At 41.0% G+C, this 26,404-nt stretch overlaps 1 protein-coding gene across 3 annotated transcripts in view; it reads right to left on the reverse strand.

Moving 5' to 3' along the window:
- Positions 1 to 14,022: 14,022 nt before the first annotated feature.
- The window catches only part of bcam (basal cell adhesion molecule (Lutheran blood group)), a 53,333-nt gene continuing 40,951 nt past the window's right edge, over positions 14,023 to 26,404 (reverse strand). The window contains exons 10-17 of one of the 3 annotated variants that reach the window (XM_069656660.1): positions 25,044 to 25,185; positions 23,392 to 23,516; positions 22,610 to 22,751; positions 21,078 to 21,101; positions 20,444 to 20,476; positions 18,981 to 19,122; positions 18,136 to 18,235; positions 14,023 to 16,069 (exon numbers count right to left, since the gene is read on the reverse strand). In XM_069656660.1, coding sequence (XP_069512761.1) covers positions 16,067 to 16,069; positions 18,136 to 18,235; positions 18,981 to 19,122; positions 20,444 to 20,476; positions 21,078 to 21,101; positions 22,610 to 22,751; positions 23,392 to 23,516; positions 25,044 to 25,185 — 711 coding nt within the window. In that variant the 3' untranslated portion in view covers positions 14,023 to 16,066. The remainder of the gene's footprint in view (positions 16,070 to 18,135; positions 18,236 to 18,980; positions 19,123 to 20,443; positions 20,477 to 21,077; positions 21,102 to 22,609; positions 22,752 to 23,391; positions 23,517 to 25,043; positions 25,186 to 26,404) is intronic. The other 2 variants (XM_069656661.1, XM_069656662.1) reach the window with 2 other exon arrangements.

The raw sequence follows: 26,404 nt of genomic DNA on the forward strand, positions 1-26,404 counted from the left end.
ACGTACAGATTGTAGAGGGACTGTTGAACCCTCTCTTTCAGGCTGGTTAGCTATAATATGCTAACATCTATTAATGGTTAGCTATTGCTACTTTCTTTCCCTCCTTCCTCAACTCCCTTACTGCAATACACTGAATTATTCCCTAATTCCTAAACCTCCTCCCTTCTACCTCCTCTCTCTTCTGGCTTTCATAACTCAGGCATGCATGCACAGCCCAAATTGAACACAAATATCATCCTAAATTGCAGGAAAACGCCCGGGAACAAACTGATTAATGAGGGGATTAAAATGAACGACGATCCATAAGGGGAAATCTTTTTCCCGGGGTGTGACAGTGCTTATCAGCGGTTGGTATAATATCTGGATCCTCCCTTCCTCCATCTCCCTCCATTCCTTAGTTTCTCTGGCAAACTGTCAGCATCACTCATCGCCGGCTTACATTCCCAGCATTCCCCTGTGGCACCTGGCTCATGAGCGAGGAAAAGTGACGAACACGCGCTGAAACACACTCACACACTCACAAACAGGGAAAAGGTGCGCGCTGCACACAAACTCATCCCCTCCATTTCTATCCCAAACAACTGACAGGTCTTTTCACAAACATGCAAATGAATATGGGAAGATGACATACATTAGCATGATCCAGTGCATGCATGTGTGTGTGTGGAGTTTATGCTGTATATATGTGTGTGTTTCGGTTTCTATTCACAAAGCTAATGGCGCATAGAGACTAGCACAGGCCAAGTCAATCATGCCGGATCTCTCCCCGTCAGCCCATTGAGACCTGTGGCTCATCGGGGGAGATGATTAGCCTGAAGAGCTTTAATGATATTAGCCTAATAGCTACAAGAGCACGCTGAGAGGCAGCAGTGTGTACATGTGTGTGTGTTTGTGCATGTGTGTCTTTTAGAGGTAGAGCATGAGTGAATAAAAATTTATGTTTTTTTATTGATGTTTTTATGTGTGTGTGTGCGTGTGTGTTTTGAGAGACAGTAAAGGACAGAGTTGGAGGAGGCATTATGCATTCATATCGGAAAATATTGTGCATTTAAATGAGGATGCGCACTTTGGTGGACACAAGCTGTTTGGTAAATGCAGTTACAAAGTGCATTGCAATGACATGAGTGCATACACATACGGGGGCGGACTCAATAAAGGGCACGTTGTGTGCGACACAATAGCTTCACTGTTAATTCTGCAACACAAATACGACCCCAGAGCTGCATCAGACCCTCTCTGACGCAGTTTGAAACAATATATCAGTATTTCAGTATTTAATTGTTCTGGGTACGATCGTACATGTTTGAGATGTTGTATCCACACACTGTGTTTTTATATATAAAGCATGCATTTTTTTGTAACGTCTGCTAAAATACTTCAAAGTCATGTCAAGTAAAGCTTGTCCAACAGGCCACAAACTACAGTATAGTTCAGGATTCAATCTGGAAGATTTCAGTTTGGTTCTCTATGGCGCCTCTAATGGTGATCAATGGTAATTATGAGAGCATGATTCCTAATTTAACCAAACATTTACGGCTGGCTCCCTTTCTCACGGTTCTAACTCCTGATTTTCGATGCTGACGGTCGCTTTCCCTTTGAGACTGTTTGCTTCATCTGAGCGTGTTATTTGTTTCTTTTTCTTTGGATTTTCACTTATTTTTGAAGTTGTATCTGTAGTCATCGATCTTGTCTTTGTTTGTTCAGCCAAAGTAGATTACTGTTTGGTCCCAACACTTGCTGAGACCGCTTAGCTCCGCCTACCCTCTCTAGCAGACCAACCACTGCTGGGTGATGGAAAACGCGTCACTAACTGGGCTCCGCTTGTGATTTTTTTCCATGAATGTTGCCACAGACACCCAGTCCATAAAAATACTATATACTGCAAATGCAAAGGCTTTCATCAGTGGGCCATAGGCTCAATCACCATTGTGTGACCCCATTCGGCGATAGACAGTGAATTTACATTTATTTACATAAAAATCTTCAAGATTATAACTTTAAAAGAACCCCAAACCCACATTGATTATGAGAGAATTAAATGTATATAAGCCCACAACAAGAACAAACAATGAACAGAAAAAAACAAAAATGGCGACTGGCAACATACTGAAGGCGTTTTGCGAGGTACATTTCATGTTTTCAGTGTCAAACATGGAAAAAATGTTCATCATGCGATCAGCTTGCACTATCATACCACCACTGTGGGAAAAAAAAATCAAAAAATACATATATTTCTTCTTCAATCCACACCAAAATTTTCGTGATCAAAGTCGGACTGAAACCTTGGAAGTGATGGTGCTTTAGTGCCACAAAGACCCCTTCACAGAGAGGAGACAGACACTCACAATCAGAGAGACACACAGACACACGCGTGCATTTGCAGTAATGGCTTTCTCAAAAAGGGGCCACATCTACAAAGAGGTAAACCCCACAGGGAATCCATTTGCCTTCCCTTGCAATCATCATACACTTTAGTCTAAAAACACCATGGACCAGCACCGTTTCCATGGATATACGCCACTTCATCCCTCCCTCTTACCCTGTCATTTTTCCAGTGTGTCCCTCTGTCTCTGTGCGGCCTGTAATCCCTATGGATTGGTTAACACTCCTGCTACATACCACAACATGTTGTTTCCTGCGTTACCTTGAAGACTTTGAGAAAATGTATGTGTTTGTGTGTGAGGAATGCGGTGAGAAAGCTTCACCTGGGGGCACACTTTACTGCAACGAGACAGAGAAATAACACCCAATGATCCTACACAAATAGATACACGGTGCGTAATGCTGCTAACAGCTGCTTACTGCACTGAACAGGAGATATGGAATGTAAGTTCTCGAGCAGGGAGCAGTGTCCCATCAGTAACATCAGGTAAGCTGCAGAAACTCCCCTGAGCTGAGCAGGGACTCATTGATAGGTCTGTCACACGGAGGGGGAGAGAAGTCGGCTCGTGTATCACTGCAGACCTGGAAACTCCCCGCCTGCAGGAAAATGTCATCCACAGAGCGGTGAAAATGCCACAGACTGTGCTACTTTTCTGAGAGTTTGCAGAGGGTTTGTAGGGTGAACGGCTCGCTGATCAGAGTTCATTTCATCTCAGTGGTCCAGTTTTTCTGCTTCTTAGAAACATAAATAATAAATCATTTGGCGAGATTCTCTCTGCACATTCAGGAATTGATTTCTAAAAAGAAACCCAACGGCATGCTCACCTTTCAAAGTAAAAGCTCTTCTCTTTTTAATGTTACTTGTAATTAAATTGAAATAACAGATAGGACTTCTTATACAAGAAATCAGGTGGGGCGTGTGGGTGTATGGGGATTAACAAACGGACAGTAACAAACAATAATAGAAGTTGAGCAGGAGTAGTCGGCTAATAATCTTAATAATAGTCATAATCTCGTGCCATATAAATTCTTACTTTACAGCCAATATTACGGTTATTTTACTTGCCACAATTACTTTCTGCTTACTTTTGTAGATAACTTATTGTATTATTGTCATTTTATAAGACACTGTCTCTTTAGCATTAACCCATACACTTTATATTTCACTTATTTTTGAATTACTCTTATTTTGTACTGTAACTTTGGGGGCAATCTGGCACTAGAATTACCTTCGGGATTAATACAGTTCTATCTTATCTTATCTCTCAAAGACCCCCTCCAGTGAAAATCAAGTGTTTAACCTTGTAAACATCTCCATGTGGTGTTCTTCATGTGCTACAAGACATATCAGGGACAACATAAGCAGTCATCTCCGTGGCTGGGCCTGTCTGCTTTTAAACTGCAGTGTACCAAGGACAGGCTGAACAACACGTTTTCTGATTGGCAGGTTTGAGACATCACAAACCTAAGGAGCCAATCCCGTTAATGGACGAGGTGACGCTATGCATATCATTATGTGCAGCCTATGGCAACCACTTCGGCGATGCGCGAGCCAGCTGTAACTGTCATCGTAATCTTTGCAAACTCACAACTGACTACTAACGTTAACGTTACTACTGCAAATTTCTACATTTTAAGCTAGCTAAGCTTCAACAAGTCACCACTAAACGATGGCAGTGACATGTTTTGTTTTTGGCTGTAATTTTGCAAAAGGAGAAACGTAGCACATAGTGGGCGGGGCCTATGCAGACTCAGGAGTTTTTAATGAGGGAGAAGGAGGAGATGCCTCGGGAGGATTTTTACAAGGTGAATAAACTACTGTCTTAAAACATGAGTTCCACCTATTTAAGATGGTCAAAATAGGGGAAAAGAGGTGATTTTGACTTTTGTTAAACTTATTTTCCCTGTAAAACACGTTACAAACAAAAGCCGTGTCAAAAAAAGCAAGCTTGAAAGATGCACAATTTCTACACTCAGACACACAGAACAGGAGGATGTGGATCCTAGTGCTTGAATTCTCCTTACATTGTTAAAGAGAGCATATAAGTCTCATTAACAACTTTTTTAGATTTTTTATTCTGTAAGACCGTCATTGAAGGTAAAGTTGCAGTCACATGGACTTTACATGATGATTTGCTGTGTCTAAAACATCCAGCAGCTCGTTCACTCTGTGTTTTATTTTTCTCTGTTCAGCCAGGACGGCCATCACTGCTCACAATGGACTGCATCTTAAACAAACTGCTATTGCTGCTATAAGGGTAATGCATTGTTTCCTGTGCAGCAAAGGATTTCTACTAGTAAAGACCCGCTCCCTCGAGGGGCTAAAGCGACAAATGTAAAATCTTTTATGGGCCGGGTGTAGATTGAATCAATACTGCACTACATCTTTTGGCAATAGAGCAAATGTAGCAAAACTAACTCTGATTTATAAGGCCAGTGTCACACATTGTTGTTTTGAAATATATAATATTTTTACACGTTTAAAGACACAGAAAGCAATTTATTCTTCAATATGACCTTTGACCTTGTTCTTACTGTAGCATAAAGGCTAACCTTTGAAACATAAAACCTGACCCCGCCTCTGACCCTGCGTGGCAAGAGGTCGACTTCACAAACGCATGTCTTGGCAAATTCTCAAACTATTCTGCACCACGGAGCACACACACACACACACACACACACTGAGGGAACACATACAATTAGTTAGGAATGTTAGCCCCTTTACCCCACCCTTGCTGCCCCCTTACCCTGCAGCATGTGGCGCTGAAAAGAAGCGCGCTCTCACAATGCTTTTTATACAGTACAGGTCATAACCACTGGAGCACAAATCTTCTTACAGTTAGCGTAAAGGATCTGTGTTTGTGTAAGAGGCAGACACGGCCAGGCGGTGCAAGGAAGCGGATGAAGAGTCTGGGGGTTTTGGAGGTAAATAATTTACACTAAAACACAGATCTAATGTAGGTGAGCGTCTGCAAAACGTCCCGCAGAAAAACACCTACTCTCTCCCTCCGTCACACACATACCTTTTATTTCTCGTGTTTGTGTGTGAGGTTATGCAGACCTATGTCCTCAGACCCAGCGTCAAATAAAGTGGACAGGTCTGATAAGCCGATAAGGACGCAGCTGAGAGGAATACCAGGGCTCCTTCCTTACACACACACACACAAAGAGTGTGATGTAAGGGAAGGACACAGGTAGACACACATGTGCAGCTGCTGTTGGCGCCTAAACGCTGTGTCGTGTTTTCTATTACAGCTCAATAAGACCCCTCTGGCTCTGTAATATGCAGCGCTCTCTCATCACTAGATAGCTGCTCGTTTTTCCATTAAGGTAAAAGGAAGTAAGGACAGTCAAGAGTGAAATAAAACAGAAGCTGAGGTCAAAAGAGGAGATGGAAAATGGAAGGAGCGTATAAATGACGGATGTGTGCGCGTCGTCCTGGTTTAACAAAACATGACACACACGCTGTTTGTTCTTTGAGCAGCGAGGGCGAGGGTGAAAACGTGAGCGAGAGAATAAAAAAAGGAGGACAGGATGGGATATAATAGCTAAGCTCCATTAGTAAGTCAGTGGAGCATATGATAGTAATTATCAGAGGTACTCTTGGGATGTCCTTAGTGGCTCTCACTGTCACTGCTAGAGCTGTTACACACATACAGAGGAGATACAAACACTTTCACAATGTGTGTGTGTGTGTGTGTGTGTATACGCCTGTGTGAGGGAGACAAAAGAAGGAAAAGAGGAGGGTAGAGAAGCAAAAAAAAAGCTGGTATATGTGACAGGCTGGAAGATAACAGACTCATAGTTAAAGGTTTTAAAGTAGTAGATGTTTAAATCTGTGATAAGGCAATAATAATTCATTTATCATTACCAAAAACAAACATAAAGCCAAAGTATTATCTGTCTTTATAGAGCGTATCTTGGCTAACATGTCAAAATACTGTTTGGATAACATTTAGTTATGCAGCTATTCGTCCCCTGCTCGGCAACAGAGGAAACCCCTTATCTGTGTCCACATTGTTTTGACAGTGAATCACCTGCTGTGTCCCGATCCACGGGCTGCAGCCTTCGAAGGAGGAGGTCTACGGAGGAGGTGCCATAGCCTGCGTAGACCATTAAAGCCGAACTGAAATAAGACCCTGTGGTCTACGGAGAACTTCCTGTTTGCGTCACCAGCTGTTCCCTTACCCTTGCGTCACCAAATGCCACTATCGCTTAGCAACAGGTAGCTAGCGAGCTAACTAGCTATCGTAACTAACGTCACATAACTTAACCTATTATTTTAAAGATAATTTGTTTCCCTTTTGTTTTTTTTGTATTTGTATCGCTAGCTATTCGATTGAAGTTGAAACCAAAAACGTTTACATTTAAAAGTGTATTCCTCTGCTGTTGTCTCGTTTGAGTTGGCGTGCAATGTATCTCGGGATACGTTTGGTCGTGAAGGATGCACCCGATGGATCCTTCGTGGGAAAAGGAAGACGCTCTTGTGGGCCGCATCTAAAGGCTGTGTATATTATACTAAATGAAATACACTGTGCACTTTTTTCTCTCTACTTTCCTGTACATGTGTCGGCGTGAAATTGTTTTGCATTTGTAAAAATAAAAGTTATCTCTGAGGGATTATCAGCCTATCACTCAGGATTATTTCTGCCTATCTCTCATAGCTGTAACATATGATGTTAGATGATGTAAATGCAACCAGTGTTTCTCTTGGCTCTATATGTGCGTTTGCCTCAGGTGGGTGTGTGTATGTGTACGTATATTAAGGTGTATTTCACAGTGAGAGTTGGGCAACAAGGTCAAGAGCGAAGAATGTGCTTTACTCTTTCATTACACTTCAACTCAACATGCTTCCAGGTATGTACGCCGTCTCACAGAAGCACACGTTCGAGATAGGATGTGTGTGCGTTACTTTATTTTCTTTGTGTGATGGTGGGGATACGGCGCCTCTGAGTATAAATCATCACCCAAAACATAAGTGTGTAGTTTGTGAGTGTTTGAAGCTCCAGGCAGCTGCTGTGCTGTAATGTTAGCCAGTGGGCGGAGCCTGTTGCATGTACAGAAGTTCTCCGAGGAGCAGAACTCAACAGCTGCTCTTCAGCTCCTCCGGGCCCTTCTCCCTCTTCTCTTAGCACTCACTTTCTTCTCTGATCCTCTCTCGCTCTCTCTCTCGCGCTCTGCTGGGCCCCAGGAGATTTCTTTTTGCCTTTGGCAGTAAATCCAGCATTCATAGTGTGCGACTCTGTGCGAGAACAAATGCATCTACAGCATGCAGTGTTGTATCATAACTCAGTATGGCGATGATGGAGTCCTTGTGGCAGGCTATCAGATAACGTTACAGTCAATCTGATGGACCGTCTACTTCTTATCAGGTTCTTTTACTAGTCTCATGACGATTTAACCCTCTAACACCCATCTCATTTTTCATGCAGGTCCACTTTAATCAAAACAAATTGATTACCTCTAATCAATAGATAACTGTCTTGTAGGATTGATTACGCTGTTTAACCTCCAAACTGCTTTAAAGGTAAGCAGACACTTTACTTTAAAAGTTTCTGCTGTGCATTTTACAGGATAACTTTAAAAAAAATATATGGAATGGTGTGTTGTAATTTGCGCACAGCTTCTGTGACTTTATGACTATTAAAAAAAGTTTCATTTAAAGGTCTTGGAAGATTTTTCAAGGGCTTAACTATTATTTTCAGACTATTTAAATGGTAAAAGACTGTGAACAAGACTATTTGTTAAAAAGGACAGGGTACCATTTGTCATGCATTTTAATGTTATTATCTGAACTCTAAAACTTTGAATTGTGTTTTTTAAGTCATATCGATCGACTGATTAATTAAAAAGCCTCGACAGATAGGAGATCTTGGGTCTCAATAAGAATGACAGTGTTGTAATGTTGTTGCTATCTGTTTCCTTTACTTAAATACTTCTACATCTTTAAAGTAATAATCTCAAAGATTTTCATTTAAATAAATGTCTGTTAAGTCACTTTCTATCGCTGAATGAGGAAACACAATGGTGATTGAGCCCACTGATGAAAGCCTTTACATTTGCAGTATATAGTGTTATTATGGGATGGGTGTCTGGGATGACTTTCAAGGAAAAAATCACAAGAAGGTAGGCGGAGCTAAGCGGCTGCTTTTCCGCTCTCTGCAAGTGTTGTGAGTAAAAATGAATCTACTATGGCTGAACAAAAAAAGAAAAGATCGATGACTACAGATACAACTTCAACAATAAGTGAAAATCCAAAGAAAAAGAAACAAATTCGACGCTCAGATGAAGGCGAACGGTCTGAAAAGGAAAACGACCGTCAGCGAGGAAAATCAAGAGTTACAACCGGAGCCAAGCGTGGACGTCACACATGCAACACTGTCTGGATATCTGGGAAGTGTGCTCCCGCAATTACTGTTTATCACCACAGGTGCCGCCAAAGACAACGAAACTGAGCTCTTCGGGATTACCACTTTCAGTCATATCAAACTGACTTGAAATATAAGTTTTGTAGGTATCCAAAAATAATGTTGATTATTAGTTTTCCTTTTTTAATCTTCTACTACTTTAAGAGTAGTTTGTGATGTAGCAAGAGAAACCCACCCTACAAGCAGAGTGAACTTTTCAGCTGCAGTGAGACACATTATATCTTGAGAAACTGAAATCCTTTCCACTTCTATAAATGTGTGTTAACACGCACACCAGATGGGACGCTGGTTTAGCTCAGTCGGTTGAGCAGGCGCCCCATGTACGGAGGCAAAGTCCTCGACACATCGGCCGCAGGTTTGTGGCCCTTTGGTGCATGTCACCCCCACTCTCTTCTCCCTATATCTACTGTCACTCTTCACTGTCTGATCAAATAGAGGCAATGGGCTAAAATTAATCTTTAACAAAAAAAAAGAACATGCAGACTAGTATCCCGGTCATGATCATATCCTGGTTTAGAGAAATCTGGATGTGCTTCCTAGAGTAATGGAAACCAGAATACTGTGACTTTTAACACTGTGTTAAACATTGTATCAGAATAAGGCTCAAAGGCTTTAAACCAGGAGACATATGAGCATGTAAAGGCTTGACTTTTGAACGTCTGTGGCAGCCATCGATAGACTTAAAATATTCATCGTATCTTATTAGTTCTGCTAGCTTTCTGTGTATCTGTACCAAGAATGCGTCGTCATTAAAAGGACTTGCTTTGTTGCAGCTTTATTGGACTAACTGGTCGAGCGGTTGTTGTTAAAAATAGTCCTGACTTTGTGCTTTTAATGGTTTAACTGAATCTTGGAGTTGACCGCAGCCTGTCATGGAAAATTTACTGACATTTGACCCCTGCGGATTGACTCACACACCACACCATTCCATTAATTTAGACGAGGCCTGAGGGAGCGAAGCACATAAACACAGCTCTCAGCCTCCCATCACATTTTATCGTCCGCACATCAATGCTGCGTATTTATTGTTATTATTTTACACTGTTAAGCTCATAAACCCTGTTGGAAACGTTATCTCCCGCCTCTAAATTCCTCCTCAAACAATACAAAGTAGCATAACCAATTAAAATTAAAGCGCACCAAGCTGTGCATTAATAACTAAACATCCCACAGGTAGTCAGGCTCCGCGCACGCTCTCGTTAAAGCCTGGCCGGCGGGGGATCGGGCCCACACTCGGCTTAATAGCGCGCTCGCTGATACAATCAATGAAACAAATCTTCCATGCTGCGAGATAGAAATCAGAAATGTAGCAAATGAATGCAGGCTCGCACAGGTAGGTGTAACAAATACACTTGCTAAGTACACACAGGTACCGTCTCTCTGGTCAGTCTCTCACAATCGCACCCAAACAGTAAACACAGTCAGGCCACACAGGATATTAAAGACAGACCTTATCCTTTATCTCTGTCAACCTCCACTCTTTACCTTCCTCTGTCCTTTTATCGCCCGTTTTATTTCTTCAGCGCTCGTGTTTGTTGAGAGAAAATGCAGATTTACGACATCTTAACAAGACATCTTCTGTTTTCACTAATCACTTCTTTCATTTCCTCTCATCCTGACACTAACGACTCCTGTGCTACATATATCTCCTTCAGTTCACTCCCTCCTTTAAAAGCATTTTCAGCTCACTCCATCTATCTTTTCCTCTTTTACTTCTTTTCCTTTTAAAGTCTCTCTATCAATTATCTCCTCCCTCCCTCTCCTCCCTCGACACATTCAGTCCTTTATTAATCTTTACATCCAAGCTGCTCTTCTTTTAGCCTCATTGCTCTTGGGGTTGTGTGTGCAAACTGCAAGTGTGTGCTGATTATGTAGGAAGATGGAGCACGCATTGTCAGAGAGGCTGTCACCAGAGCCTTGTTCAACCTGGATCCATCTCAACAGCATAAAGACTAATGTGTCTATTTCTTTCCCTCCCTCTGTGTATACTCAGCTGAAGCCAGACCGAGTGCTACTGAGGAGCCATCAGATCCGGGTCGAGCAGGCAGAGGGGACAGACAGTGGCTGTCATCCCTCAATAGGCTGACACTAAATGGCTAAATCAGTTTAAAGCTACTGTAACTAAACCCAGAGGAGGCAGAAGGAAAACTCACAGGGGGCAGAGGGGGAAAGGAGGAAGGAAACTGAGAGGAATGACAGTAATCCTCCTCATTGTTAGCAACACAGAAAAGCTCTGATCCCCTAATTCTTTAGAAAACAAAATGAGGGGATCACAAAAACACACACACTAACACAAAAACCAGCAAATCAAGCACTTTCTTCAAATACCGTATCAAACACCTAAACTCCTGGTTTTACTGCGCTGCTTGTTATCTTTCAAACATTTACTCTGCACTATTACAACAAGCTGGCTTTTAAAATAGAAAATCACCTCCAATTTCAAATAAAGACTGAATTTCAAAGCATTTAAACACCTCTGGGCCCTTCTTAATTCAGTAGCCTACTGTTGTTTTTCGCTGCTACTGCCTTACATGGCCTGCTAGCATGTTGGCTAATGTTAGCAAACTTTAGATAACAGCATCTCTATTTATACCTTCCAACAGTTACACCTTATTTAAGCATGTCACAGACACTTTTGGAAGGTAATGAATTTTTAGTAACAGTAATGTGACTTGTCTGTTAGCTTAGCGCCGAGTTTGGAAGTTGAGGGTGGCAGCTAGCTTAAACCAAAAAGAAGGAATTAGACTCCCAGTATCTGAATAGTTGTTTATGTGATATGTGTTTAAGCTAGCTTGCCAACGTTTTTTATGGGCTTTTATTCAAGAACCAGCTGTTTTATTTTGTCATTTTATGAGCTCTGTAGCTTGACTGTGAGTATAGGACTTCTGTAGTATGCAGTGACTACAGGTCTAAGTTCGCAGTTTATAGTAAGTTACCACCTCATCAATGGCTGTCTGCTTATAACTTCATAATCTTCCTGTATTGATTTCTACACTATGCTGTGTCTCAATCCAGGGGCTGCAGCCTTCGAAGGCCGTATTTGAAGGCAGATTGCAGCACAGCGGCGCGGCAAAGGCTGTCCCAATTCGAAGGCTCCTTCAGATGCGGCCGACAAATGCGTCCTCTTTTCCCGGGCCATGAAGGATCCATCGGGTGCATTCTTTGCGACCCAACGTATCCCATGATTCATTGCGCGCTTCTTGAAACAAATTATCTTTAAAATAATAGGTTCTTTGACGTTATTTATGCTAGCTAGTTAGCCCTCTAGCTACCTGTTGCTAGCATATACCGTATAAATAATTTGGCTAGGCGACAGGAGCTGCGTTTGGTGACGCAAGAGTAAGGGTGGGAAAAACTGATGACGCAAACAGGAAATCTTCCGTAGACCAGACGGTCTCATTCCAGTTCGGCTTTAACGGGTCTACACAGGCTATGAATGGCGCATCCTCCGTAGACCGCCACCTTCAAAGGCTGCAGCCCTTGGATTGGGACACAGCTTATATGAAAGGTGGCTAAAGTGATTCACGAGTAACTAGCATACAGAAGTATTTCTCACAGAAGTAAACGTACCTTGTTTTGTTGTCTTCTGCTTGTGGCAGCTCCAAAAGAAGTCTACTGGAAAATCATTGCACGTACAATACAATATAGTCCTTAAAACATTGCTACTTTTAATCAAAGGTTTCCCAAATTATTTAGCTCTGGATGTGAACTCTGTTACTGGAACTAGTATTCATAATTGACCTAATGTTTTACTCCTACATGTTGATTATGTTGTTACCATTACTAAATCTAAAAGAAGACCTCTAATTTAAAGTTTGACAAATGCTAAAATGTTAGCATTAAGGTGGCAGCCTTCCAATAAGCTTGAGATTGCCTAATGGACTCTCTCATTGTTGGACATCATCTCTATGGAACTTTATTTAGCATAGAACATAAGTGCATTTGACAATTCAATTGATGCTTTGACAGAGGCCCTGGAGAAAGTTAAATTAAGTTACAATAATAAAAACACGTGTACAGGTGTTATTTTAAACATAGTGTACCTTAAACGTAGTGTAGTGTACCTACAAATGCTTGAATGTTTAATTTCAGGTTTTATAATCTGAAACCCTCGAAGATGCTGACATTTATCCTCATCCACATCAGCCGAGGCTCACACTGACATGGTTATTTACATTCTCCATAAATTTCTTCCACCTGCCAATACGCTCTTAGTGCTCGCTCGTGTCTTTGCTGCTTTGTATTCAGAGCACAGATCGATTTCTCCAGGTCACATTGATGGGAGACTTTTAATTTCCTAATGGAGGGCCAGCAGAGCAAGGGGGTGTGTGCCGGGACAATGTTCGCTGATAGGCCCGTAACCAGAGAGCCTGTGAGTGTGCATGGTGTTCGGCTTAATTGTCACAAAGTGGTACAAGGGTACTATTATGTAAGCTTAATGTCAGAGGAAGGGGGATTTCTAATGTGGAGAATGAAAGAGAATATTCTAGAGTTTTACAGGAATTCTCTCATCCTGTCTCTCGATTAACTTTTGGTTTTGAAAAATGAATTTCCAAATAGCCAATTATGATTAGAGCTGCCATTGATAGGAGTTATCATACTTACTGTTACTGATCCATGCACAAAGCCGCACAGCAATTTGCAGATGATTGATAGCTTCATTTCAGCTCATCTCTAAAAAATGAAAGCCAGTAGTGAAGTCATGAAGTTGGCAGTGAGCCGATCCCTCGAGCAGTTATCGATGCAAAACATGAGCTTCCTCGATTTTTCAGTTCTGTCACAACAAATCATAGGATCAATCAATGTGAGGGGGAATTTACATAATGCTGGTTATATCAAAGAGATTAAACTTTGCTGCAAACCAGGAATCAATTTAGACATCATCTTCTAGGAACTGATGAAAAAACACACACGGGAGAATTACATCAAAAGCAATTTGATTTCTGATGGGTTTCTGGTCTGGAGTGTGAAGTTTTTAGAGACGTTGTTCAGAGGTGTGAAAGTGTTTTAGCTGCCTTGTCATTTGGGTCGCCGCACTTTCTTGCTCGCGTACAACTTTGTCTCCACAAAAGGAGCAAATTTCAAAACAAATTTAGTCCCATTTGTGATAATGATAAGAAAATAGCAGTTTTTTGGCGTGAGAAATCCCAAAGTAGCTTTTGAAAATTGGCTGGTGCAGAGATGGGAATAAAAACACCGAAAAAGACAGGGGTGTGATTGGTTTTCTTGGGTTTTTTTCATTATAAATTCTACACAGCTGGAACAAAATAAAAAGATACATCAACACACCACAGAGGTCACAACAGCGTACCACAAAATATACAGTATACAGTACAGAGAGAGAGAAGTAAAGCACTGAGAATGTCTCTTAAAAATAAAGAACCTAGATTAAAAAAAAAATCTCTCTTCTCTCAGAGCGAGTGGAAAACATGGGAAAATGAAAACTCAGTAGTTCCAAAATGAAGAATCCCCTCCCTAAAAAACAGCTTTTATACCACAATATCTTTATATAAAACATTAAAATAAAAAAAGATGCTCCGAGTTCACTCATCTATCTTCACCTGCCATTACAGGTTTGCTAACAGTCAATATGGCAAGATCAGCAGACAGACATAACAAATAGAGCCTTGTGGGCGGCGATAGTGGTTTGAGGTGACCTTTCTTTAAAAGAAAAGAAACAAGGCCATTGGTTCCAGTGTACAACAAAGCAAAAGGGCACATCAACCCGCTATCAGAGCTCTCTGGCCTGCCAACGTGAGAGGAGGAACAGAAAAATGCCAGTATCGCGTACCTAAAAACACAAACATTCCTGCTGTGACACTCAAAACCGTCATTTGGTAAAAACAAAAAGTACATCACATACTCCAGCGATAACACCCCCAATCCCTCCCACACCCACATCCTGTTTACATCAAACCGGAGCGAACCTGTGCCAGTCTTCTTCTAACAGGTGAATCTGTGAGTGCGGAGCCGCCGGATAATAACAACAAAGCAGGCCACAGTTTGAGATTGTCGACCATTTCACCAAATTCAACAGAATTTACAGTGAAAGTTGATGATAATTGGGCTTTTCTGAGCTGTGTGCTGAGAATGGTTTCAGGCCCGAGTAGAGACTGAAAGGCTGAAGTAAATAAGGAAATAGTTGCAATCACAGCCCCAGACCAGCAGCTCCGTCACCACAGACTCTTTGAGCTCCACATTAGCACAGCGCACCTCCTGCTTGATAGACAGGGTAATCAGTGTTTTAAATTTACATAGAAAAACAAGAGCGCAGGGGAAAACAACTGATGTACTAACATAATATACATGTATGCTGGAAATGGCAAAAACAAATTTGTACAACCTAATAGCTTGCTTGTTTGAAGTCGATGTGGCTGGATTTAAAAAGACAAGCAATTTTACAGAAAGCATTGGCGTTATTAAATGCTTGGGCTGTTTCTGCGGAAGGCTAATTAGGGATACTGGGGGGAGAAAAACAGTACATAAACATTCACAGGTGGCAAAAATGCAATTAAACAAACAGCACCAAAGCGAACACAGAGCTTCATCGAGCGGAAATGTAACAGCAAAGTGTGCCAAACAGTGTGCTGAGGGATTAAATGTTGAGAGCGTAAATCGTCACGTTTTACTGATGTGCATAAAACAGAACGGCAGCGTGCGATAATTTATCCCAATAAACCCGGCAGAGTGCACAGAATTTAAGTGCAGACTCCCAGACAGAGTAGCAGCACAGTGTTGCACGCGCACACACACACACACTCCAGAAGAACACACAGTGGCTTAATGGCATTTTGTGTTTCATTTTGGGGTAGATAAGAGAGAGAGATTCTGCCACTGTGTTTGGACTGTGTCGGCCACGCCTCGCTGTGCTCTACTCTGCAGAGGAGTCAACCAAAGATGTGATTGGTGAGGAGAAGTTAGAATTAAAAGATGAAAATAGTAGCATCCAGTGATCTCACATTTTGTATGGTTTAAAACCTGTCGTAGCATGTAGTGGTGGAGTTCTTCTTTAATGGCGTCTCTAGTCTTATAAAGAAGAAAGCAACTCCATCCAAAAGGTCTACTCCAGGTTATAAAACAAGCGTAATCAATGCCAAACATGGTGCCGCCCCCAAAACAAACCAATTTACAACCTCCACCTCTTGATGCCCCCCCCTCAGTCTAGTGTCGAAAATAAAAATGAGCCCTGTTGTCTTCATAACTGTTCTCCGTCTTCCCTTCATCCCTCTGTCGCTTTCTTCCACTGTCTTGTTTCATCACTGTGAAAAAGAAGGAGAGACAACAGAAAGAAGAATATAAATATAGGATATGCATGATTGTGACTTTCTTTTAAAGCACTTAGAAAAATACAATATTCATGCTTCAATCATGCCGTAAAGAATTAAAAATATACTTTAACCTCAATAAACATTCCCCCTACGTATTCACTAACAGCTTATTCAACTGTTTATCCAGTGCTAATTAACTGTAGGTCAGCATTTGCATTTAGAGTGCTGCAGCATTTAAACAAGTACATTTAAATGGGAATAAACACGTGTTGTATAACCCGGTACTAAGTGGCCAAGGTATCTTTGCGTCTGCTTGTACACAATGTGTTCTCCTCCTGTAACACAGGCAGCACTGTTACAGCTGGATGCAATGATTTGCAACATTACTGGTCTGATCTTTTATATAAAACTAGTAAAACTCGTTATCAGAGATGTGTTATGGAACAAGGAGACATGAAGAAAATACACAACATTTTATAACAGAAAACTACATTTCTGCTGATGGCTTAATAAGCTGTAAGATTCACAATCTAATGCCACTTTATCCGTGTTACTGTTATACTAACAAATTCTCCTAAATAAATCCCTTGTTAAAACGTACAGGCCAAGATTTAGTTCCAGAATAAAATTCAATCTCTCCGCGGCTGGGCTGCAGCCTTTTAGAAAACAGCTTACAGGCCCAATATTTTTTGGATGACACCTCGGAAAAGACTTGACAGCATATTGAGAAGTCTACTTTTACATCTCCTCGTTTCATGCGTTTCAAAAGCAAAGCAAAAAGTGTCGGCATCCCTCTGCTGTCCTCAAATGTCACACAGTTCGCACACAGTTCATCGTCTCAGAAGTCACATAAAACAAAAATCGCTTAAACTGGCTTTTACATTTATAGCAAATATGCCACTTCCATAAATTTCATGATGAAATGTGTCACATTTGAGATGACATTTTAAAGATAACTCTGTACAGCTGTCACACTCCACCATCTGGGCTGCAGGGACAGCTTCCTCAAACCTGCTCCGTTTGAACTACAGCTGGCTTGAGACACTCAGTCAGCATGACTGATTCATCTGAAGACGTTTCTGCTGACTGTAAATCGGGTTTATGTCAAAGTCGTCCTGTTCGTCAGGGAAGATCTTTGCAGGCCTTGTGTTGCAATGAATCAGATTGTGATGCATTCAAGTAACTGTTGCTTTAACTCTTTCAAATAATCAGCATGTACTTTATTTAACTACATTAACCAGCGTAGTTGAACTAATTCCCCTACTGGAAAAAAAGACACGAATCGTCTTTGAAAAAGGTCCACTATCTTTTTATCTGCTGTAATAAGAGTCTGCATCAAACAGGCCGGACCACAAACAGTGACTAAATGACAAACGGTGACTAACTGCAAACTATTTTTTATGTAAGAAACTCATCAAACTAGGATTTACACAACATTCACCATAGCGTCCTTGCTAGCTGCAGAGTCCTTCACTTGTCCCTGCTTACCATACGTCTGTTGTGTCATTCATATTAAAGAGGGGTATTATGCTGTTTCACATTTAAAGACACATAATGTTACAATGTTGGATGTCCAGACTAAACGTGGGCAAAGTTTCAAATCTGTAGGTAAACGTATGTTGGAGTAACCCCTCAGCTCAGTCTGCAGGCTGCTGGGAACGCCAGGTTTCACACACTTTTTTCTACACGCTGCACATTGTGACATCACAGCAGGCTTCGGAGAGCTGGCCAATCAGAAGAAACTGGGCTTGTAGGGGCGGGGTTTCTTAAAGGGACAGAGCTGACTGAGTCGTTTCAGGCAGAGGCTGTATGAGGGCCTGCACAGAGCAGCAGTGTGAGAAAAATGAGGGTTTTTTTTACTGCAAATTACGCTAAGCTACTTCACAGGTATCACAGAGTGAAATACGAAGCTTGAAATTAGAATTATACCCCCTCTTTAAGATCAAAACAGTAACAATTAATTGTTTGCTTGCCCTATAATGGTCACCATCTGTAGCTCACTGTTAACCAGAACCCCTAACCTGTAATCCCTTGATGCCCGTGACTAAAGGCCTTACCTGTCCTGTGGACGGTCTCTTGTTGAGGAGACCGGCCTCTTCATTGGCTTTGTCTGTCTTCATCTCCACCACAATGTCGTTGTTCACCTTGCCACTGGCTCTGTAAAACGAGCAGGAAAAACAAAGAGAGGAAGAAGTGAGAAAAATGAGTTATATGCCCTGTAGAACTGATGGATACAGACCCCCGAGATTTTTACATAAAGACTCTGACAAGGTCTTTTCTACTTGCTGCACAAAATGAAAGCTAGAATCCCCTCTAATTTAGTACCAAGAATAAGCATGGTTAACAATGCATCAACATATTGATCTTTGCAAACATTTTGTAAATGCCAGAAGTTCTAGTTCGCTCATGCTGGAGCAGCAGATTGTTCAGCCAAAATATGTCTTCTTTGAAAGATTTTTTCATCACATCTCGCTTGGCATATTGAAAAGCAGTGGAACAATCAGGACAGTTGGCAGAAAGTTATATACTCTGATATTGGTAGAACAATTGGCAAGTTTTTCTAGACTGTCTTAGCTGCTTTGGAAGAGCACGTTTAATTCTCGTGGATTTATTTGGCCCTTTGTGAGTCATTGATGCTTTTATACTTTTGTGTGAGATTTTTCTATTTTATTTTCTTTAAAGATTAATTTACAAGCTGAAACATACTTTACTTTTGTCATCCCTGATTTCTTTGTAAAGCCCCAAAATAAATGTACTTGTTGTTTACCATCTTTTACCCAAAGAACATCAATATGACAGCAAGACATTTACATTTAGTGGTTACTGAGACACATGATTTAATCACTGCCAACATTAATCCTTCCTGTCTCCTTGTTCCCTCCCTCCCCTCCCGTCTACTTACACTTCCTTCTTGTCCTTCTTGCTGCAGGGCAGTTTGCTCTTCTTGTTCAGGAAGTAGATGAGGGCCACCAGCAGCAGGAGCAGCAGCACACACACCACCACGGCTATCACCACCCCGCTGGAGCCTCCCTGCTGCTTGTCAGCTACAGCGCCGCAAATGGAGGGATACATGGAGGGATGGATGGTGGGGTGGAGGGTTGGTGGGACGGTGGAGGGAGGGCAAAGGGAGTGAAGGGGTTGATCACAGTGGAGGAGGGGGGAGGGAATGGAGTGTTTTTTTGATTTGGAGGGTGCATCATGAAGGGTGTGGGTTGATTATTTTTGATTTGTGGGGGGAAAGAGGGAGGCAGGGGGGGGGAAATAATTTCATTTAGGGTTCAGAGGAGTCAACGGGACAGGGAGGGGAGGATAGAGAGAGGGGGAGGATTGGGTGCATGGATGGATGGTTGGAGAGAAGAAGGAGTGGGGGCGGGGAGTGGGATGTGGGGTTAGACTAACTTTTGAATGCAATGACTGAAAAGTGATGGGACCCAAAAACAGGGCCTGAATCACACAGATAATACTGGACAGCTGACACAGCTGACCGGAGCCAGAAAACAACACTGAGCATACTCACCCAGCCACCTACACTTGTATCACTACACTTGTGAGGACCTGACACAACATTTTATCTGTTTTGATGTTATTTTACATAATCTCTTTTAATGTTATTGTGTTATGTTTACATAATCTGTGTTAATGCTCCTTAAAGAAATAGTTCAACATTTTGGGAAATACACCTCCCTTTCTTGCCAGTGGTTACAGAAGAGAAGGTTGATACCACTTTAATATACATGGTTAGCTTGGCATGTAGACAGGAAACAGGGGTAAACAGCTAGCCTTGCTCTATCCACAGGAAAGAAATCTTCCAGCACCTTTACAGCGTGGTATTTACCACCCTGTATCCCATTCATGCACTGCTTTTACAGGGACTATTTCTTGGCAGGGAGCAGTGACTTCCTGAAGTCTCCTGTCATGGTAAAGATATATCTCCAAGAAATGTCAAACTATTTCTTTAAAGCAAAGTTATGTTAAATGGCTAACCACCCTAAATCGATGTGTAGGTTAGAGTTGATTTAACCTACACATCGATTTGCTAACAGTACATTTGCTTCCTTCAGTGGCTAACATGGGTTAAACCAACTGCACACAAAATTTAAGAACGCCATTGGAGGGTTCTGACACCTTTCCACCAAACTGTTTTTGTTTTTGAACTTCTTTTCGAATAATAAAATCATTATATAAATCCTGATCTTAAGTCTGTCCTCTCAAGTACAGTGATACAAGTCCAGATACACAAACACATGAGCTCTCGTAAACACAAAGACATTGACCTGTGTGTGCATACAGACATAATCACACACACAGCGACTTACAGTTCTAGACGAACGCCATACACATGTTAAGAGGGTTAGCGATACAGACCTGACGTAAGCACAGGGTTTCCAGAGAGCAGCACTTTGAGAGAAAGAGAGTTTCTCAGTCCGAGTAGCATAGCAAAGCAACAACCACAAGAGCATACGCACACAAAAGCTACGGTTAGAAAATCCTACACACACACACACATAACACCCCGACGAGAGGAAACGGCGAAAGGGTAAAGCTGGAAACAAGAAAGCAGTCGGAAGGAAGAGGAGACCAAAAAGGAGACACAGTGAGGAAACAAAGAGAAGAAAGGAAGGAATAGATAGAATAGAATCCTTTATTGTCCCCAAGGGGCCACAAAAAGTTGTAGTAGCATCCACAAAATATAGGACAGACATCATACAAATGTGACAAGAGAAGAAGAATAACAATATACAATATCCACAGTGTTCGGTAGCAAGAGGGCAAATATACAAGATTACAGTACAGCAGAGGGAGTGTGTGTATCTATGGTTATATTTATGTGTGTGTGTGTGTGTGTGTGTGTGTGTGTGTATGTGTGTGTGTATTCGATGGAGGGGCCGATGCAAAAGGAGTTGGATGGAGGGGGGATTTCTAAATTAAAGGGTCTGTACAACAAAGAGTCCTGAGAGAAGAAGGGAGGAGAGGAGGAGGAGAAGGGAGAAGGCTCTACCTCTGTCGGCCGAGTTGTCAATTGCTGTAAAAGAGGAGAGCGAAAAAGAAGAAAGGGTTTAGCGGCAGGTTACAGTGCTAATGAAAGAGCAAAAGAAGCATGGATTTGATTGCACTGGGTTTATGTAAATCAATTCATAGTGGTAAGCAAAAAGAAGAAAGGGTTTAGTCCGCGCTCTCTAAGCAGGTGAAACAGCAGAACAAACCTGGATCTGCTGCACCAACTATAAAGTCCCTTCCAAGTTCTCAGTAGCAGTTCAGAACTTCTCTTAGCAACTACTAGCTAGTTTCAAGCAAGTGATTAACTGAATCACATTCAATCTTAAGCTATGTTTAATAATAATGAACAGTAGGAACAGTAATGTATAACTTAGTTGCTATGGAGCATCTGTAGCACCGCTCAATCAAAACAGGAAGTCACTTTAGCATCATAAGCCGGAGCATAACTTCAAAGAATGAATGTTTAAACAGGTGAAAAATATATTGACTCTAACTTCAGCTGTTTAAATTGATATCTCCTTACACATAGAAATGTGTGTGTTTCAGAATTAGAAGCTTTAATGCAGCTTAGAACGAGTAGCTATCCTCTGATTATGCTAACCTAGCTGATGTTACAAGCTCAGTCAAAACACGAAGTCATATTAGCATCACAAGCCAAAGCATAACTGTAAAGAATGAATGTTTAAGCAGGTGAAAAATATATTGAATTTAACTTCACACCATATTGATTTGTTAAATGTAGCCTATATCTCCTTTTCGTTTCGGAGTTAAAAGCCTTAATGCAGATTAAAACGAGTAGCTATTTTCGGGTTATGCTAACCTAGCTGGTGTCATAAGTCAAAACAGGAAGTAACTTTAGTGTTACAAGCCATAGCATAACTTTTAAGAATGATAGTTTAGGGGAAAGATATATTAAATTGAAATTAAAACTTTATTGATTTGTTTCATTTATATCTCCTTACACAGATAAATATGTGTTCAGAGTTAGCAGTATTCATGCAGCCTAATGAGAGGCTATTTTCTGATTATGCTAACCTAGCTAGACGTTATTAGCCAATTTAGTCTATTGTTATCACAACTTTTGTAAATACAGATATGAGTTTAATTCTAAATTGTTCTAATAGGATTTTAAAAAGTATGAGGTCAGATCTGTTAACCATTTTTAATAGCTATTTTATTATTTAGTCAAATATTAACAAGCTAACATCATGTCTGTTAGCTCAGGTAGCTACACAAGAGCAACACCTAGCAGTTACTAGGTGTTTAGATAAGTGAATATTCTCTGTATAACAGCTAGTTGGTGTGTCACCAATTAGTAAACACTTGTAAGTAGGCTGAGTTTAAATCTATAAATACCTGTGACCTCTAAAAATCAGTTTCACCTTATTTCTAACACTTCAACTCAATTCTAAGGCTCAAAGCAAACACATATCTCCATATCACAACATCAAAAGCCTGCAGATGAAAACATGAAGGGGAAGGAGAGAGGGAGATGAAGAGGCCTCATCGTTTCCGTCGTCTCCTGACACTGACCTCTTTTGACAGATACCAGGAGGGTCTTGCTATCTTTTCCGTGCTCGTTGGAGACCTCGCAGGTCACACCGTCCTTCATGACCTCGGCCGTGGCTTCTAGGGTCACTGTGCTCACCACCTTGTTACCTTCCACTAATACTGACTGGAGATAGAAGCAAAGAGAAGACGCGAATTTTAACATATTCCCGCATCATGTCTTTTTGTCAGCAACATTTAAGTGTGATTCTCATTCATACATCGATTCTTGACAAAGTTTAAATATCGTTTCTGTCTGATCTTACATACATCCCTATTTGCTTCTGAAATTGTCCAATTCTTTCAAGAGAATTATGAAAGTTTTATCCATTTTTTTTCAATTTATTTCCTGTAAAACTTAAATTATAAATCTCTATTCCCCCTGTAGCCTCTTTTTCTTTTAAGTTTATTCCATCAATATGAAATTTGGAATAAAAAATGACTTTCAGCAGCCCTGCAGGCAGCTTCTCTGCTTTCTTTTCTATGTCTTTTGAAGTTTAATACACCAGCCTACCTAGAAGTAGACCTTAAGATGTTAAGAAAACTCCTGCCTCAAACTTCACATGTTCACCCTGATGAAAACAGTTAGTTTGTTATCTTCCCCTCTGTATTCATAGTTTTATGTGTGCAAATCCTTTCAGGAAAGTAGCAATTACACCTGTTTACGGAGTGACTCCTGTAAATTGCACACTAGGTAAGGAAATAGATCTGGTAATAGTATGTTGTATCTTTATCTCCGCTTGTCTTGACTGTTTCTACATCCGCACCTCTTTTCCTGAGGGCTTCCAGGTAAACTGAGGGGCGGGAGAGCCGTAGGCAGAGCACTTCAGAGTCACCATGTCTCCTTCCTTTCCCACCTCTCCAACAGTGGGGTTCTCGATCATCGGCTTTCCTGGAAGGGAGTGAGAAAGCAGTGAACAGGGGAAACTCCTGGTATAACAAAAGCTTACACACGTACACGTGCACTGTAAATGATTTTGGGTTGGTTCAGGTTAATAAAATGCGTCACCCTGCTGTCTTAGAAATGTCAGTTGAACAATTATTCATTAGTGTTAAATGTCATATGGAGTTATACATAATGATTACGCTGCTGTGTTTAATACTTGATTCTGATTGGCTAATTACGGCATTCCGAGGTCTGTTATTTCTCAATAACAGACCCTTGCTAGGGATTCGGCTCTAATCACACAATCCAGAGGGGTAATTATAGTCATATCAATCCGTCGAAAGAAGTCTGGTAAATTTGATGTTGGCTTGTTTACAGAGGGAAAAAAGAAGAGACAAAACAGCGGAGAGAAAGCATCAAAGTTAAAAGATGCAAAAACTGAAGTCTACGACAGAGAGATACAAAACTGAAGACGGCACATGAAGTTAACATTGAACAAACACAGTACGGGACACAGCGGTGTTTAAAGACGGTATATGAAAAAGAAAATGTCAACAGTGATGAGACAGAAACCGTCTATCAGGTGCAGCGCTGATTCCTGCTGTCCCCTTCACCTCGTCTTACTTCACCATCAGTGGAAATGTTTCCATTTAATGTGAGTAAAAAAAGCTAGCATAGCTCATTTTAATGTGAGTAATATTAGCTAGTTAAGCTCATTTTAATCAGTAATAACAGCTAGCTTAGCTTTTAAAGTAAAATAGGTTAGCTAATTTTAAGAAGGCTACAGAGTTAACTCTTGCTATGGACACAGGTCTAACTGTGAGTATAACGGACTATTTTTGAGCGGGAAATGGAAATATAATCATTTTTTAATTTAAATTAAAATAATTTTAAAATGAATATTTTGTGTCAAATATTTGATCTCGTTAGTAAAAAGCTGTGTAATAAATGTTTCCTTCAGGTTGAGACAAGACCTGACAAGTCCTGCTCACCCTGCCAGGGTTCCATTCTGCAATAACAAGCTGCTCACTATACATCATCCCTAACATTTAACACATTTAGTTTAGTTAATCGAAGTTGTAATGTTCATCTTCTGAAGTGGTTTAAAAAAAAAAATAGGTCAAATTAATTTAAAATGAATGAAAACGTACATGTTCACATTAACGTTACTGACAAAAGGTTAGGTGATTTAACTATCTTGTATAATATTTTACAGTGTATACTTTAACAGTTTCATCCCACATTGAAAGTAAATTATCCACAGAGTAGGAAGCCACACCTTCTCTCAGTCGCATCCACTAACTAAACAACCTCCTTCCTCTGACTAAACAATACCCTGCACACCCTAACACACACATATTCTTTATTATTCTGTGTGTGCATGAAAATATCACAATACAGATGCTTATATGATGAAATTCTTGACTTAAGTCTAACCAAACACAGTTTTTATTAGTTTTCCTGAGCTGGGGTTGTGCATTAAGATATAAGAGTGTCTGTGTGTGTAAGTGTGTGTGTGTGTGTGTGTGTTACCTTTTACAGTGAGGTTGACACTAGCCTGAGCTGTCAGTCCTGGCACGGATGGCACGGCTCCAACACACATGTACTCCCCAGCTTTATCATAGGAAACATCTTGTATCGACAGCATGCCGTCCTGAGAGAGCACCTCGGAGCCCTGAAGACAAACACACACACAAAGAAATAAACCAAACTGGACTCATGCTATCGGCCCTCGACTCTTTCTTCTTATTCTGTGTGTGTGAAAATGTCAGAAGAACAATATGTAGTGTGAAGGCTCTCTGCTATGCTGGGAAAGCAGAAGAAGAACCTTCACACACACTGTCTGAAAACACCATGATAACAGATCAAAGTCGGTCCTCCGTGATGAACCTGTCTCTTGCAATTCCTCTCAAATTCTTCACATAGGAATCAGTCTGACTGAGAACAAACACGTTCTCTACCTAGAAAACCAGCAGCCGGCGAGTTTCTATCACCCCCAGGAGACAGAACAATAGATACACAGGCTATAACAACAGGCCTGACACTGGAGGAACACTGTGCACATAACAAGTGGAGGAGAAGAGACAAATATCAAAAGCACCACACCAGTGTCAGAATGTACTGAGGCTCTTCAAACAGACTGTAAGAGTTAACAAATTGTTGTTTTTTTTGCTTTGTGTACTTGTGAGAATGCATTTATATTTAATGTTATGCTACCCATTGAACAGACACACCAGTCCTTTTTGTTGCTTTTAACTACTACCTTAAGCCTGCAATGCACAGTAAACAAGCTACCAATTATTGATTGATTGGTTCTTGCAAGTTGTAAAGGTTCTAGGTCCTATGAGAGGAAGTTTCCTGCAACTGTAAAACTGAAATCATTCATATATTTGCTGCTCTTACACATCTGATAGTCCAATGTATCTCTGGCTAACTACACATTTCTTAGGATTTATAGTGAATTATAAAATAAGTGATAATTACCGTAATATTTGGTGTATAAGACGCACTTTTAATACATTGTTTTTCATGTAAAAAATGGACCGCAGGGAGAGGTATGTTATTGTGTTACGGTGTTTTACCCAGACGATGGTGCTATCCGGTTGTTAAGTGGTGACGTCACATCTCCGCATTTAACTGTGTCCGGGTCCAAGCCGCTACAACGTCTCCGTTTTACAATATGCCAAAGCTTTAAGTGAGGAAACGCTTCGTCACGGACATGCACCGCCATGATCGCCATTGCAGCCGTCACCCTCACAACAATCAACGTTAACGTAGGCTGCCAGCTACCGCTAGCTACAGCACCGGCAGCTAGCAGGATTGCAAACTCGACATGTGTGTTTTCAAAGTGTTTCAAATGATAATAAATTGAAATAGTGTTGAAATAACTCGTA

Source organism: Semicossyphus pulcher, unplaced genomic scaffold (genome assembly GCF_022749685.1).
Source record: "Semicossyphus pulcher isolate SPU_LCO1_2020_fin unplaced genomic scaffold, fSemPul1.0.p SCAF_9, whole genome shotgun sequence".
NCBI classification, from domain to species: domain Eukaryota; kingdom Metazoa; phylum Chordata; class Actinopteri; order Labriformes; family Labridae; genus Semicossyphus; species Semicossyphus pulcher.